This window comes from Hylaeus volcanicus, chromosome 8 (assembly GCF_026283585.1).
Source record: "Hylaeus volcanicus isolate JK05 chromosome 8, UHH_iyHylVolc1.0_haploid, whole genome shotgun sequence".
In the NCBI taxonomy this organism is placed as follows: Eukaryota; Metazoa; Arthropoda; class Insecta; order Hymenoptera; family Colletidae; genus Hylaeus; species Hylaeus volcanicus.
The window spans coordinates 14,715,738-14,732,704 of record NC_071983.1 but is presented as its reverse complement, the minus strand read 5'-3'; the positions used below and the strand labels follow the sequence as shown (position 1 = coordinate 14,732,704).

The window sequence follows — 16,967 nt, the reverse complement described above, 5'->3', positions numbered from 1 at the left end:
TTTAATTGTTTCATGTCGCATATAAGAGCAACTCCGAAGAGACTAACACGCTGACTGCCAGACTGATTCACATGGAAAGGTATGCAGGCCTAAAATTTTGTCTCGAGACAATTAGACATTATAGAACCTAATATTTGTTAAGTTACTTATTTTTACACTCTCATCAAAATTTACGGATTCTCTCCAGATTTGTTTTCATCGACACCTAGCCCTTAAAAGTAATTACACTAGTTTACAGCCAAAATGTACATTCAATGCCACAATTTTTTTCTTATGTATTTTGGCCTACTAAACTCGAAAATCACAAGAAAAACTTTTTCTATAGATAGGTTTTTTATATGAATTTTTGAATTTTTTCCGATTTTTTCTAACATACATTTACATTTTAGGCCATATCTCGAGTTAGAAACGTCCGATTGAGTCACGCAAGACGCCATTTTAAAGGTAATCGAATTTCCAACAATTCATTTGACATTATTTCCAATCGCTTCAATAGTTTAAGTGTTACGGGCCAATATATATGAGAAATTTTGATTTTTTTCGGCTAATAGAACACGAATATTTCTTCCATCGCCAGGGAAAAATAGAAATTGTCAAATTATGTCCAGTTTCGTATTGTTTTCGTATAGATCGCATTTTTACGTAAAAAACAAGCTTTTGTTAAAGAAAATCTATGGATAAATATCGGAGTTAGGAACAATTGAGTAAAGGTACAAAAATCCAAATTTTACTCTGTTTTTGTATTTAAATTGTATGTATATAAGATTTTTGCTTATAATACTTAAACTACTAAACCAATTGAAAAACAATGTGAAAAGTAATTGTTGAAGATCCGATTACCTTTAATATGATATCTTGCGCGAATCAATCGGACGTTTCTAACTCGAGATATGGCCTAAAATGTGAACGTATGTCAGAAAAAAATCGAAAAAGAATTCAAAAATTTATATAAAAAAAATCTATCCATAGAAAAAATTTTTCTTGCGATTTTCGAGTTTAGTAGACCAAAATATATAAGACAAAAATTGTGGCATTGAATGTACATTTTTATTTTATTTTATTTTGTAAACTAGTGTTATTAAAGTTCCTTAGTGAAAAGCTCTGTCACCCGTATATGGGTGACGTGGCGTTCAACGTGTTAATATAAAACTCATTAGTTATCATATTCTTCCATCTCACATAATCGACCATTTTTCGTTCCTACTCAAAAGTCTGAGACATTTAAAAATATAGGTTGCGCTTTAATTATGCTCCGCAGTGTATATGCGTAGGTGTCCAAGGATAAAGGCTTCATTAGCCCGTTGATATATCCGCCCCTGAGTACGATTACCCCTGCGAGACCATAACTGAGCTTACGCAACACCCATTGCTACTTCGATCCCGAACGGAGAACCAGATCTCCCAGCATGGACAGTGAAAGCCAACGAATACCAATCCACGATCACGGTACTCGCGATTCAGCATTGTCGGTGAACCGGTCAGATGAACGAAATAAATACGTCACGGTCATGTCTGTGGCCTGTGGCTAATTGAGCTCCCGATCCTTCGTCTTCTTCGTAAAACTCAAATTAGAAAGGAGTCTCGATGGCCAATTCCCTCCTGAGGCGTACGAGTTCTGACAGAAAAATAACGAGACCGGTGCTGTAACCTATTTCGTATACATAATTGAAGAAAATCATCTGCTATCACCCTCGGCATTATCTCCTACGTTCACGTAAGACTGCGTATACAGTACTGTGCAAAAGTCAGGTCACTTACCGTACGTTATATCATTTACATTTTTAAAGAAAGAATTCCTTCGATTCGGCTTATGTATTTTATTTTACCATGATTATTGTACAGTTTACTGTCTGAAATTAGATAAAAATAGTATAAATCCAAAGGAGAATTCAATATTCGGTACTACTTTTACTTTTACGATGGCGTCGACTCTTTTCAATCAATTTTCATATAATTCTTTAATTATTTCAGTCGGAATATTTTACCATTCGGTTCGTAATACTTGAGACAGTTCATCTGCATTTTTTGGACCTCTTTTTCTTCCAGATCTGTCCAAATAATCCCAGACATGTTCGATAATATTTAAATCAATACTTTCAGATGACCAACTTATCAATTTTAATATTTCATTCTCCTCTAAATGCATTAAATAATTCGTTTCAATTCTATTATATGTACGTGTAGTATACTAGAATATATAAAGCGCAATAAAAAATATACATTAATATTTATTTCATTCAAGTGTTGGCTCTCTTAAATGTAACTGGTATTCAATCTACTCGCACAACAAGATAAACGCAAAGTTGTACTTGTCAAAAGTCAGAATACAAAGTCTTGTCAATTTTTCACGATGTTTCCAATAAGTATTTGGAATTTAAGGGAACCTTTCACAATTTTTCAATTAGCGAGGCAGGCTCGATCGCGATGTAAATAGTCAGACAGGGTCGCGAGAGTGCAGTTCATCGTGCACATCGTAAATTGCGTAAAGTGAAAGGTTGCAATCAGGCGAATCAAGTGAAATTGTCTGCCAACCCGAAGAACCATTCCACGCCGCTTATTGTATTCAAACAAGATCAATTTTCAGAGATTTACATCGGAGAATGACAATTGTCCTCTAGCCACCTACTTTCTTTGCAAACGAGCAGTAGAAAGTCTCTTGTAAATGAATACAAAATATTTGTTCTTTTATCAATTGGACAGAAGGAGAAGAAGTATACTGGAACTTGCAAAGAAATATCAATTTTCGAATTTTGTAAAGGGAAAGTGCACCTAATTTCGACACTATCACAACCATCGACTCTTTCAATCCACTTCATTAATATCATTGCTACCAATCTAGAAAAGTATCTTCTTTCTTTATTTATATAAAAGATATCTTTAATTTTATTCACTACATATTACATTTCTATCAATTGTATCGATATTGATAAAACATTTTTTCTTGAATTTCATGAATAAATTAAAAAAAAAATTGATAAAATATTTTTCATTAAATATCATGGCACTTGTACATTGATACGGTGGCAATTAGGACATTGGTTTCTTTTTTTGAAAAAAATATAAAAGGTATTGGTCTGATCTTACTAACAATTTTATATTCATTAACATCGAGCAATTTTTGAATCCATTAATGTTTTTACCTAAAATAGATACATTTCGACGTAACAAATAGTTTAATTACCCTTGACTAGTTAATCAAATTATATTTAATGTAGTATTTCGTTTTCTTTTCGAGCTTGTCTTTAATATAAAATAAATAAATAAATAAAAATAATTATAAAATAATTCGAAATATTTTGAAAATAGTGTGAAAAATAGTTTTTGAGAAACGTTGTGATATCAATGAATATAAATACTTCTTGCAAAATCAATATCCCTTCCGTTTTCTTCTGGTATAGCATTTGAAAATTTAAAATCCAAAATGCTGTATTATTTCTCTAAAGAAAACGAAATATAGCGTTTGCATTCCATAAAATGACCTGTATTTTCAATCTGTTGTATAATGGCGAACATAAACTAATTTCCAGAATGTTCTGCTACCATTGCAAGTAACGATTGTTCAAAATTGTGTCGGCAATTGGTACATTTACTTCGCGAAGTTGTAATATTACTTTCACGATCGAGTTCATCGACGCGTTTAGGAAGAAAATTCCGCAGCCAATTTTCCATATTTCCTTTTGCTACCGCCTGTAAGTTTCTTCCCGGTATGTTAAGTCGCGGTCACCGATTCGCATTTCTTCCTTTTTTTTTTTCTTTCCCAGCGATCGTAGCCATGCCGCAACAAAGTTATCGACGCCATAAATCCATACCGTAATCCGATTACATAAGGAGAAAGGTGTAATTGTCGTGGGAGGTGTATGCAAATGCCAATTCATTTACGTAAGTGTATCGCGGGTTTATTGTTCCTAAGTGTAAAAAAAAAAAATTAATTAAGCGTTACAGACGTATCGCTGAGTAACTGGCACCTTGGCTTTGTTCAGTTCTTGTTCTTGTAGTAGTCCTCGCTGCAACAGGAAGAAAAGAGACAGAGGGATAAGCGTCGTTCCTGAAATTTGCATATCTAGAAGATGATTCGTAACAAAACTAAATCGAATATACTGATAATCGATGTGAGTATTATTAATATCTTATCAGCCCACTGAATTGACGTTTTGATTCTGATTGAAACACGTACTGCTATCACAATTTTTGTGGGCAAGAATTTAAAAAAAAATATTTTTCAATTCAACATGTATATATTTTTTTTTTTTTTTTTTTACGTTTCTGTACATTCAAATTGCCATGTTCTTTGAGTCTTCGACTAGCGATGACTGATTTCGATCAGGATACTTAGCTTGATACAAGATCTTAGCTCGTATAGCATTTTCTTCACACGCACCATAAACAATTATCATAACGTTGTTTCACTGCTACTGATCATCGTAATAAAAATGTAGCACCTTTCTCAATACGACTTTAACGCTTACCAAGATACTAAATAGGTATTTCGTGTTGATGATCATTAATATTTAACAGGGAACTTGTTTACAGACATGACCTACCGATGTGAATAAAGTCGTGCTAAGAATCACGTTGACTAAGCGTATTTCCTAATAGAAGATTATTAATTTGAAGATATCTCAGTAATTATTCATTTGAAGTCCCACTTCATGTAATACTTTTTTATGCAAAATTTAATGATTTATCCGAATTCGAAAAAAAATATTAGATATTCCATTTAAAAAACTGAAGGTGACCCTAATATCTCAATAAAAAAGTAAGGTAATAAAAAACAGATTACATCACTGTATGTCCCCCTAGATACTATGCAATCTTTGTTTGAAACATTTTGTCGTACAACGAATACCTTACGAGTTATTTGAGGTCGTCACGTTATAAGACTCACTCTGTATAATTGTAACGTGTAATATATATTTTAATTCTATTCTATCTTAATATCGTACTTCTTAAAAATATTACTCATATATACAGGATGTTCCAGAATTAGTGTAAGAACCGGAAATGAGGGGTAGCTGAGACGATTTTAAATCACAATTTCCTTTGCAAAAATCTCGGATGGTGCTTTGGTCGATGGTTTTTCGTTAATAATTTAAAAACGAAGCACCATCCGAGATTCTTACAAAGGACATTATGGTTCCGAATCGTCTCAGCTACCCCCCATTTCTGGTTCTTACACTAATTCTGGGACACTCTGTATATAATAGAATAAAATAATATATAGTACAATAAGACAATTCTATATTCGGTAAAAAATATAAATATAGAGTAAGATAGACATTCGAACAATGTACCAAGTCCATTTTACATCCAAAACCCACTAATGCCCAATAAACTAGTAATACTAACCATAAGCTGAAATCTAGATCTGCTTCTGGGCCGTCCAATCATTATTTACTTTACTAAACACGATCAAAATTAAAAATTATATCTCTAAATTCCTATATACACAAAAGTTGTAATAGTTATATGTGATTCAATTAAAATCGAAATACGAATTCAATCGGCTAAAAACGTATCAACGATGCTTGCATCAACAATATATTTAATTTAATTTATAGTATTCACCACATTCAATTCTCTACTATTGTATGAGATGCCATTTTTACTATCGCGTTTCAACTAAACAGTAGTAGTTTATTGGTAATTCGTGACTTTTGGGAAGAGTTTATATCAAAGATTCTGTAATTAAAAGTACTGAAGCTCACCATCCAGGGACATTCTCCGGATCCATACATTTGAAGCTCTCCTCGCTGTAGACGGTGCCATACTCGCATTGTCCTTTCTGCGGCATCACGCCGTTTCTGCAGATGTAGAACTTGGCGCAGTCATCCGGATGAGGGTACGTTGGATGTGGTAGAATCCTACCGAGCGGTCCCGCCACGTCGCCGTCAGGGCAAACAAAGCCATCGTCGAGGACGTCTCTCTTTGCGTGTTCGCAGAGCCTGGTGGCATCGGCTGGCCAAACGCAGCTGGACACCTTGTCTTCGTAGATCAGACCAGGTGGACAGGGCATTATTTGACCTACACCGTCGATGCAGTTGACGAAACGATCGCAAGCGTTCGGGTCCTCGTGTTTGAAGTATCCATTAGCTCGTGGACATCCTTTGCTCGGCTGGGGTTCCTCTAAACAGTCAATTTAAAAAGAAAACAGTTCTCCACGTGACTCGATGCATGCACCTTTGACTCAGTCTTTACTTTAGCCTGATACGTATTTTCAAAGATGCAGAAAAAAGATACAGAAAAGAAACAGGAAACAGTTCTCCGCGAGACTCGATGAATGCACCTTTGACTCAGGCTTCACTTTAGCCTGATACGTATTTTCAAAGATGCAGAAAAAATCAACAGAAAACAGTTCTCCGCGAGATTCGATGAATGCACCTTTGACTCAGGCTTTACTTTAGCCTGATACGTATTTTCAAAGATGCAGAAAAAAAAAACAGAAAACAGTTCTCCACGAGACTCGATGTATGCACCTTTGTTTTAAGCTTTCCTTTAGCCTGGTACGTACTTTTAAAAATGTAGATAAAGAATTCAGACTTCAATAAAAGTATGTCTTATTTTCTAAACGGTATAACATGTATATTATGGTTAATATTTTATATATGCATTTGTGCACGTTCTTATACATTTTCGGATGATTTGTTACAATTGCGTAAATGTCCTCAGTTCACCTGTCAGATAATATGTTAATCAACCAAGTATAATAATTGGACATAAGAGCAAAAGCAAAGAGGTATGGATTCAGTTAACCATGAAGGTGGTTTTCGTGCTCTAAGATCCTATCGACAAAATACAAGTTAGCATTCCATGTATCTTATTTATGTTTAAAAAGTTTCTATAATACTTTCCCTAAAGAAATTTCTTTTATATAAACATCAACATTCCTTCAGGTACCCTGTATTAGCACCAGTTTGCCTAATGAACCCACCGATAAGAACACAGGCCTTTCGTCGTTTCTTTCATTCGAATACGTGGGTCCGTGGAAATAAGCCTCTGCGCGCAGATTTATTCATATGGCAAAAAATAGCCAGGGAGGCGAAAGTAAAAAAGGGAACAAAAATTGAATCGAGCTTGGAAACGATTTTAGCCAAGAATGTAAGGAGGAACCGGTTTCGCCATAATTTATCGCGTCTTTGGTGACATTGCGAACCCGATCTAATCGTTATCGTATACTCGAAACCCAGACGAAGCTCCGGCGTCATATGGAACCAGAGTTCCATTTTTAGATTGGAAACCGTTCCTCGAACGTCAGGCGATTCAGACTCCATCCAGAAAATCGGTACGTGCATCGAAGAATCGAAGAGACCGATCATGAACGGAATTCAGCAATCCATGATCAGAAGTTTTCCAAAAAAAATTGTTTGATAGAACACTTTTATTCTCTTGTTCTTTGGTGGGTTCGTAAAAGTTGAGAATTCGATAGTTATCGATTCGATAGTTATTTGAAACAAAAATCATTTTGCAATACCGTTTCACACGTTGACTATTTTTTAAAACTAATCTTCTCGAAAAACGTGGGTTATCTAAAAATATATAATAGCAGACGTTAATAAATTCACATTAAATTTTAGACAAAAATATAGTCGCATTTACTTAAATTAATTATATACTAACTTAACCCAATACGTATTTATTCAATAGATTAGTCTATCCAAATACTGTTAAGCATTTTATGTCTATAGTATTGTCTCAAGGTCAGCTGGAATTGGCGAAATAGTAGTATTAATTGGTTTATGTTAGTATGTCGTTAGTTTACCTAGATGCAACCACGACTTTGGCTAAAATTCGATATGAAATTATTAACGTGTTATGGTTATACTGTTTTAGATGAATTATGTTTTTGAAGAGTATCTAAATAATAAACAATATAAATGTAACAACGTGTGAGACGAGATTGTAAAATTCCTATTGCGAAAAAGGAAAGTTTACAAGAAACATAAATAAGAAAGAAAGAAATGAGAAGAAGAATTTGAGAAATAAAAGTCTTTAGATGTTCTAGATCGTTGCAGGTGACGCACAGAATTTTTTTTAAATAATCTTGAACGAAATCGATAGGTTGAATCCAAAGAAGATTATTGACAGGCACTTTCTTAAAAGACAAATTTAGTGCTAGACTCGTGAAAACTTTTACAAGACTAAAACTTTGTTTCGATATAATTGAAAACTACATATTTTACATTTACAATAATTAAACTGCGGGTTTGATGCATTTACAATGCAAACGAATATGGCAATTATATGCTGAACATAACGAAAAGGTATTTACACTTAGATAGAAAACCACTATACGTCATATAATGCTTAAAATCCACAGCCTAGTTTAAAAAGTTTCAAAATTTCAAAATTATACGAATCCTCTCCAAATTTATTTTCTTCGACACCTCGCTTACAAAATTAATTTGTTTAGTTCCTTAGTGAAAAGCCCTGTCACTTGTATATTAGTGACGTGATGGTTAACGCGTGAATAGCGTTCCTGTCGTGTAAACGCACTTTAATGGGCAAAAAGACTGATTTCTCTCATAACGTGGGCATCACTCATGGTTAATCTTTATTACTCTGCACAGCACTTCGTATTGCTCGTTGGGAATGCTGTTCACGTCGGCGTTCGGAATTTCTCGAAAATAAAAGATAGTGTGACCAGAATATTCCTACGTGCTCGAATCGGTACACGTCACTTTCACCGTTGGTTTCTCATAAGTACGCTCTTGGAATGGTCCATGTATCGCGTGATCGTTTTGCCATTATATTTCGCATTTCGATTCGATTCCTACTAAAGGAAATTCGTTTTTATTAGGTGGAGAAATTAAGTTTAAGTAAAAATGAAAATTCTAGGTTCTCAATCTAGGTACTCTGATAAGTCTCAACTTGATGATCATTATAATAGATCGATATGTACCAACAATTGTTGCTTATTGTTATTCTTTTAACAGATTACAAGTGAACATTTAATTATTCGTGACTGTAAGTTTGAATAGAAATATTTCTTTACCATTCTGTTACGTTAAAGTACCAGCCTTAAGTTGAATAATTTTTCTTTTTAAATAAATGATAAATTTACCTTAAAAAGGCACAGAATTAATTTCTACACCTAATATAATTCAAGACTTTTGGGTAGAAACATTCTAATGAATGAAATACATTATATACTACGCTTGAACCATCGTCCTTTTCAATTCTAATAAATTGAGTCTCTATAAACGGTTCGAAAAAATAAAGGTTGTACAGTTTTTCTTTTTAAATGAATAATAACCTTAATTTACCTTAGAAAGGCGCAGAATTTTTTTTCTAGAACTAATAAAACGTCACATTATGTTGTTCAAAGAAAAAAGTTAGTTAACGATTCCACGCCACATGCAACCATTGTAAATTAATTTTTGTTACTATAATAATAATAGATCATTTCAACTTCTTTTATACTACACGCTTAAAAACGACCTTCTGGAGATAAAAAACGTTTATGCTCTAATTGTTGTACTCGTTTATGCTCTCTGGTTATTTGAATAGTCAATGAATAAATTTATTTTCTGCTTTGGGAGATCTCCTCATTATAGAATATTTTACATTTCACGCGAGCAAGTCTTGGCCCATTTACTTTAAATGATGTCTTTTATAACTGGCAAGCCTGCGTTGAAGCAGTAGATTAACCATGCCTCTGGCAAGACTTTTAACAGTCCAATTTATTTTTCATTGCGTTTCAGAAATTTTAATTTAAACGATTTCAATACCTAGCCTTCTCATATTGAATAATAACGATCACGATAAAACTATTCATTCTGTTACAGAATTAAAACAAGCATATGTACACAATGATAAAGTATTTTTCAAAAAAGTTTATCGCTACGTACATACATTTTTTTGTATACTATAACAAACATGCCTCTAATATGATATTATTATTATTATTATTATTATTTAATTCGAAATGTTTATCAAGCAATTTATCTTCTACATTTTCATTTTATTTTAAATCTGATAACTTTTATATAATTTTATCTTTCTATTTGGAACATATGTTATTAACGGTATTTCTGCAAGTTGTTTAAATATATCTATATCCCGTTTCTTCTGGAATAATAAATTGTCAGATTACTAATCGAAGGATTGAAATATTTGAACTACGTCTTTGTTTAACTAAAAATCATAGTTCAATCCGAATTTTTCAAATATTATTCTATTGATATTTTAGAAGTAAGAAAAATGAATTCAAGATGAAGTGAGAAACGTGCGTGTTAGAAAGTGAATGAACTAATATCTAACGCTGTTGTTGCACAACTATTACCAAAGAATCGGATAACACGCGTGTTTCCTTCAAATGAATTGTCTATTACTGAATCGCTCTCGGCTCGTAGATGATTTATGGCCAGTACAAATTATCGTACGTATTACGTTCATTTCGGATGAACGCGAACATAATGTAACGTGTTCGTTTACATAATGAATATTTCGGTCGTGTATACATAACGCTTTAAATACTTTTCTCGTTAAGAAAGCGAATGTGGTTGCGATTATAATCGATACGTCCATTATATTCGGATCATTAAAAACAGAGTAGATTATCAACTCAATTTTATGGTTCATCTTGTCTATGCGCTAGTTTTCTTCTGGGCTTTTAGGTCTGACAAAGAAATATTTACATACAAATTGTATCGAAGAAGGCCTAAACGATAGCTTCATTCATTTGGAAAATTGTATATTCAATTAAAATCATGTAAACTGAAAGATCAATGTTTACAAAAGAGGTACAAGACCAGAGAGGAGTAAAATTCTTACCTAGATACAAATATCAAATATTGAATAAAAGATAAAGAATATTGAGTGTCTCGACTATTTAATAAAACTTAAACTTTGAGTCACGAAAGTTGTACCTGTCTTAATGTTGAAATAGAGACGAACAGAATTTTATTCGAATAATAAATAATGAAGCAAACCATCCACATTAATCATGACGCTTACTCGACCAAACAAATAAACTATTTCTTCATTAATGGTTTAATAAAATTTGATAGATACTTCGTTAGTGTGCAAGGTATTCGAATATTCAAGTATTCGAATAATCAGATTGTTTAACAATTCAAAATATATTCAATTAATACATATATGAAATTCATGAAATAAAATACTTTGCGATAGAGAAATAGAAATTCAATTCTTTGATCGTGTACACGTCATGAATAAATTGTTATTCGTTGGTTTTATTCGTTACTTATGTATTACTCGAATAAAATTCTGCACGTTTCTGTTTTAATATTGAGACAAATACAACTTTATTCCGTAGCTCAAATTATAATTTTTATTCGACGATTACATATATAATATTCTTTGTCCTTTGTTCGTTGCTCGAGGTACTTACACAAGCAATCCACTAGTGAAACCATCTCATAACAATTTATTCCTGACATTAATTCGATCAAATAATTAATTTTTTTTTTCATTCATTATAAAACTTTAAGTGTAGAAATTAATTTTGTGCCTTTCTAAAGAAAACATATAACTTTTAATCTTCCTTCAGTCGCATATTCCAAGAGAGTGCATACAGTCGTAAAAATAAAACTGCGAGTAAATATTTCTATTTAAACTAAAATTAGAAATAATCGAATGTAAAGGCACATATTTAATTTCTATATCTAATAATTATTCAAGTCACACTTCTTCGAAATTTGACGACTCCTACACTTTGTATACATAGACGTACAGTATCGAACATTCTCGTACAGCGTAATAAGATCAGGTTGAGACATAGATTTGCATTCAAATCCACTGCAATAAACATTAACTTCAGGGCCTAAAAAGTCGATACTCTAATCTAACAAAATGACTCGTAAATATTTCTACTTAAACTAAAGTTGTAAACGTATGAATGCAAAAGCACAAAATTAATTCTTACACCTAATACATAACACTAAATCTACCGCGACCGGTCAAATGGTCGTTTTCAAACTTTCGTGTGCTGTTCTTATATAAAAATATATAAATTATATACAATTATTTCGCGTACTATTCAATTTAGTCCGGATGAAATATTTTTGCATGCAATTGAAAAAAGTGACTCTAAGGCTAGTCTTTTGATCGATAGAGGTAGACGTAAGTATAAATGAAATATCGGTAGATTTAGTGTCAATTCTAAATATGTTACCATTGAAAATAATATGTTCAAACTTTGGATTCTAGACGAGAATTTCGTCAATCTTGGAAGAAACGGAAGTGAACGGAGACTTACGAAGAAGAGTTCGGTCTCCGCATGGGACGTTGGCTGGTAAGTCACAGAACTCCTTCTTCGGGTTGTCGTCCCTGAAGACGAGACCGTCTTTGCACAATTTCTCCTCGGCTTTACCGTTCAGGCAAACGTAGTAGAGATCGCATTGTTCTGGGTCAGGGAAGAAGCCCTTCGGTTCCGGGCAACGAAACTGTGCTCTGCTCAAGGTCACCGCACTGATCAACAAGAGGGACAACACGCGAAGGTACATGGTCTTTTCTCTTTCCTTTCCTTTTTCTATTTTCTTCTCTATTTTCTCTGTTTTTGGTTCGTCGAAATCTTCGTTCCAGAGAGCCAGAGACCCGCGTACACGGTTTTTCTCCTCTTCGTTTCTTCCTCTTCTTCTTTTTCTTCTTCCTCTCGGTCTTCTTCCTCTTTTGGTTCCTCGACAGTACGTAGAAAACGGTGGATATAACGTGAGTGCAGACCTGAAACTGGTCCTGATTCGTTTCTGTCGGCACACCACCACTGCATCCTTCCTTGCATTTCACAACCTCCCCACCTCCCCCCCTTTCGCCAAAACTCCTTTCTCGCTTGCTCTCCTATCCGGCGGTTTTCTTCAACGGGAGTGTCGATACGCTCGCGAGGCCAGACCCGTTTCGGCCTGGCTTTCCGTCCCCGCCTTACGTCCAGACTCTGTTCGCCATTTTTTTTTTATTTTTACAATTTTTCTTTCGCTTCTATTTTTCTTTCTTTCGGTTCGTTTCTGTCGCGTCTACATTATTGATACCGATATTCCTGGTCTGGTAGTTTCTTCCGGGTAGCGCGCAAACGCACCATACCCCACCCCAAAACCGACGTCGACTACCTGTTCGCTCTTATCACCGTTCTAGCCTTTATCGAATCATTTCCTGTTGAAATCGATTCGTTGATCACGACAAGGTGTACCCCAGCAGGCAACAGTTGTCGAACGAGCGACTGTTTTGATTTCATTAATTATTTCTATTTCTCCTTATGTGTGGTGGAATTCGTTTTACAAATACTCGACTCGTGCTTGGTCTCGAATAAAACGACGAGCGAAAATTTTATTCGAGTAAGTCTCGACCACGCTTGTGGGTTCTTTTAAAATGTAAAAGTAATTTGAAAGGTAGATTTCCTAAATGAGAATATGTCGGGAAGGGCTTAACAAGATAAAGAAATTTATTGTTTGTACGTGTTTCTTTAAAAGAGACGAATATGGTGTTATGTGTGTATAATGGAAATTTATTTTACTTATAAGGGGGTATTCTGAATTAGGAGTTCTAAAAAAAAGCGATTTTTGGTGAATTTTTTTAGGATGGAAAAAAATGATTAATTCTATCGAACTTTTTATCCTATTTTCATACATATTTGAGTAGTCTGTACACATTTTTTCAACAAGAAATATTCAAATTGAGTCGACTGTGATGCATATTTGTAGAGCACCTCACAATTAAAAGCTTCTATCGGCGGAAAAGATGCAGGTCGTAATTTTCGTTTGACACAAAAGAACCAAAAGAAATGTTCATTTTCATACATTTTTCTTCTATGTGAACTAATAACAACCCGCAAAAATGGTGAAACGTAAAATTACTGCAAGTTTGAAAAAAAGAACAAGTCCTTTGGGTTAAAAAAATCACTTTAACTTGACAAAAAAGTTCTTTAAAATCTTTTTTGTATGAATTTTCTTAGTTCACATAGATGAAAAATGTATGAAAATGAAAATTTCTTTTGGTTTTTTTGTGTCAAACCAAAATTACGACCTGCATCTTTCCCGCCGATAGAAGGTTTTAATTGTGAGGTGCTCTACAAATATGCGTCACAGTCGACTCAATTTGAATATTTCTTGTTGAAAAAATGTGTACAGACTACTCAAATATGTATGAAAATAGGATAAAAAGTTCGATAGAATTAATTTTTTTTTCCATCCTAAAAAAATTCACGAAAAATTGCTTTTTTTAAACCTTCTAATTCAGGATACCCCCTTCATGAAAGCGTCGCGTGACCCAATCAAATCAAAATTTTATATGAAATCGAATCAATGATAGAATAATGCAGAAATGGAGATAGCTGAAAAAATCATCTTTTTCCATCATTTACGTTCAAAAATTAATTAAGAGAAACTCCGTCTACAACGAAAGACACCAACAAGAGTGGAACAATCTTTTATACAAGGTAAAATGGCAAGTTAAAGTGGGTTCTTATGTTATTAACGATACCATATAGTATTTTATTAATAATATCGTATTGTATTCAATTTTTATTTACTTTTGATCCCCGTATTAAAGATTTCTTTTCTATACGTCAACGTTACAGCATGCGTGCCTAAGAAACATTTTTATGAAGCCTAAAAATTACTCAAAAAACGTTTTCGTTGAATTACAAAAATTAATTAACAAATGTCGCATGTTTCTTTCGTGAAACAACAACGGCTCCTTTTTCTTGGACAACTCTTGATCAAAAATTCAATTGAAGTTTGACTTTTTATTTACTTATAATCATACTAAAGCGTGTTTAACTACATATAATCATATTTAATACAATTATAATATATTTAATTATATATAATTAAATGTAATATAATTATAATATATTTATACTTATAATTAAATGTAATATAATTATAATATATTTATACTTATAATTATATTTAGTGAAGAGCAATCGTAACTGTTGACATAAGCTGTTTTCCATACGGCTTGAATTCAACATAGTAAGCAAAACAAAAATAGGATTCGCATCGTTTCGTCAATCGACAAATATTATTTTGTCATTCGAAGGCAATCGTTACGGTTTCACGCGCGTTTGTGAAATTATATTTGCGCAACGCTTCGAAAGTGTCCGTGAATGTTAATATGGTTACTTCTGTGCACACGTTCACTTCCGGGTGGTTTGAATACGTGTATCGCTTACGACCGTAGGCAGTTCGTTTCTCATCAATGAATACTTCGGCGTTTGTTGGCATTCCGTACGAATCCCTGTACACCGACAGGCGAAACAGAAAGATCTAGACGATCCTTCCAAGCGATACGATGGGTACCTTTCTGTTGTTGATGGATTATGCAGCGGAACGTACATAAGGATACAGGATGATTCAAAAACTGATTGCCAACTTGATTTCCTAGAGAAAAAGATGGTAAATGAACTAAATATATTAGGTCTACTGAAAAGTTCTGTCCGTTTCGGTTACAACAAGTTTTAAGTCTACGCATATTCATTAAAAATGATATACAAATTGCAATCACGCTGGCAAGATGTCATAAATAATGATAAAAATTAAGCTATTCAATAAAATTTGTTCAAGGTATGACAAATTTATTATTTTGTTTTACTCTAAAAACGAAAAGAACTTTCCGGTAGACCTAATATATGGCACCTTTGTAATATGTACATATACATACTACAGAGAGAGAGAGAGAGAGAGAGAGAGAGAGAGAGAGAGAGAGAACATACTTTGTACTCGAGCGAATGATTAACCCAAGGCTAGTAACTACATATTATAATTTCAGAACTTTGCAAGAACAGAAATATCGTGTTACATGAACGGAAGAATTCTTTATCATATACAATATTTTATAGTAAAAGTGATACTTGAGACATAAAGTCTACAGATGGGACACATACGATATCCAATGCGATGACAGCGTAATATTGAAGGGACCCGTCTGTCTTGTAGTATTTAATGTCAAAGGTCGGCATTTTGAATACCTCTTACGTTGGGATATAAGAACCAATCTACTGTTAAAGGTCACAGTACTCGTCCTCGATAATACTGGTCGTACCAAAGTAAGTATTACAAAAATTAATACTGACCGTAAAATAATGACTGACAGAAAATGTTTCATGTACATTTATCAAGAATTGTAGATATCAAATAATGTTCTAGATGATTGATATCCTTCTAACACTTCGCAACATGTACTAACACATCCTAATAATTCCTAACATTACCTGCTACCTCCTAACACCTTCTAACATCTCCTAACAACTCCTCAAACATACTGACACCTCCTAACACCATCTAACACCTCCTAACACTTCCTTATATCTCCTGACACTTCCTAACAGTTTCTTACAACTCCGGACACCTCCTAACACCTACTAACATCTCCTGACAACTGCTAACACCGCCTATCACGACCTGAGATTTCCTTATAATCTCCCTTCATGTCTTCGCGCATTTCCCATTAATTTACCGCATAATTTCCCATTACTTTCTCGCTCAACATGTTCTCATAATACAAAAGGTAAGTTTCGAAACAGAAATAAAAGTTATACATCTTCCACGCTCATCATGTTCTCCTAGTCCAAAAGGTAAGTTTCGAGTCAGCATTACAAGCTATGCCACCTCTTAACTCATCATGTTCCCCTGATCCCAAAGAGAAAAATCGAGGAACAGTTAAATACGTATAAGAAGTAAATGATGCCACTTCCTAGCGTATCATGTTCTCCTGATACCGAAATGTAAAATAAAACCAGCATTCAATACGTACCAATGATTTCTCGTGCCACCTCTTCACATATCATGTTCTCCTGATACCATGAGCAAAATTCGAGCCAGAATTTCATACATACCAAAAATTCCTCGTGCCACCTCCTCGCATGTCATGTGCTCCTGATACCAAAATCCGAAATCGGGCCAGAATCTCGAAATGTACGGACAATTAGCCCCTTGAGCTAGGCAACCTATACTGACAGGTAAGTCGAGGCGGTTGCCTGCCCGTAGGCGCAAACGTGCCACCTCCTCGCATATCAT

General features: G+C 34.0%; 1 protein-coding gene across 1 annotated transcript; it reads right to left on the bottom strand.

Moving 5' to 3' along the window:
- Positions 1-1,811: 1,811 nt before the first annotated feature.
- On the bottom strand, positions 1,812-13,513 carry LOC128881063 (protein obstructor-E-like). Its single transcript, XM_054131737.1, has 3 exons — positions 12,218-13,513; positions 5,706-6,123; positions 1,812-4,004 (listed from the first exon to the last, which is right to left on the bottom strand). The coding sequence occupies exons 1-3, from the start codon at positions 12,462-12,464 to the stop codon at positions 3,977-3,979; spliced, it is 693 nt and encodes a 230-aa protein (XP_053987712.1). The 5' UTR covers positions 12,465-13,513; the 3' UTR covers positions 1,812-3,976.
- Positions 13,514-16,967: the final 3,454 nt, after the last annotated feature.

Bases quoted from the DNA above. Each gene is read 5' to 3' on its own strand.
- LOC128881063 (XM_054131737.1), bottom strand. From the start codon at position 12,464: ATGTACCTTCGCGTGTTGTCCCTCTTGTTGATCAGTGCGGTGACCTTG. The intron at 6,124-12,217 runs GTAAGTCTCCGT...TTGACTGTTTAG, and splicing joins CGGAGACCGAACTCTTCTTC to AGGAACCCCAGCCGAGCAAA. The intron at 4,005-5,705 runs GTGAGCTTCAGT...TTCCTGTTGCAG, and splicing joins CCGGAGAATGTCCCTGGATG to CGAGGACTACTACAAGAACA.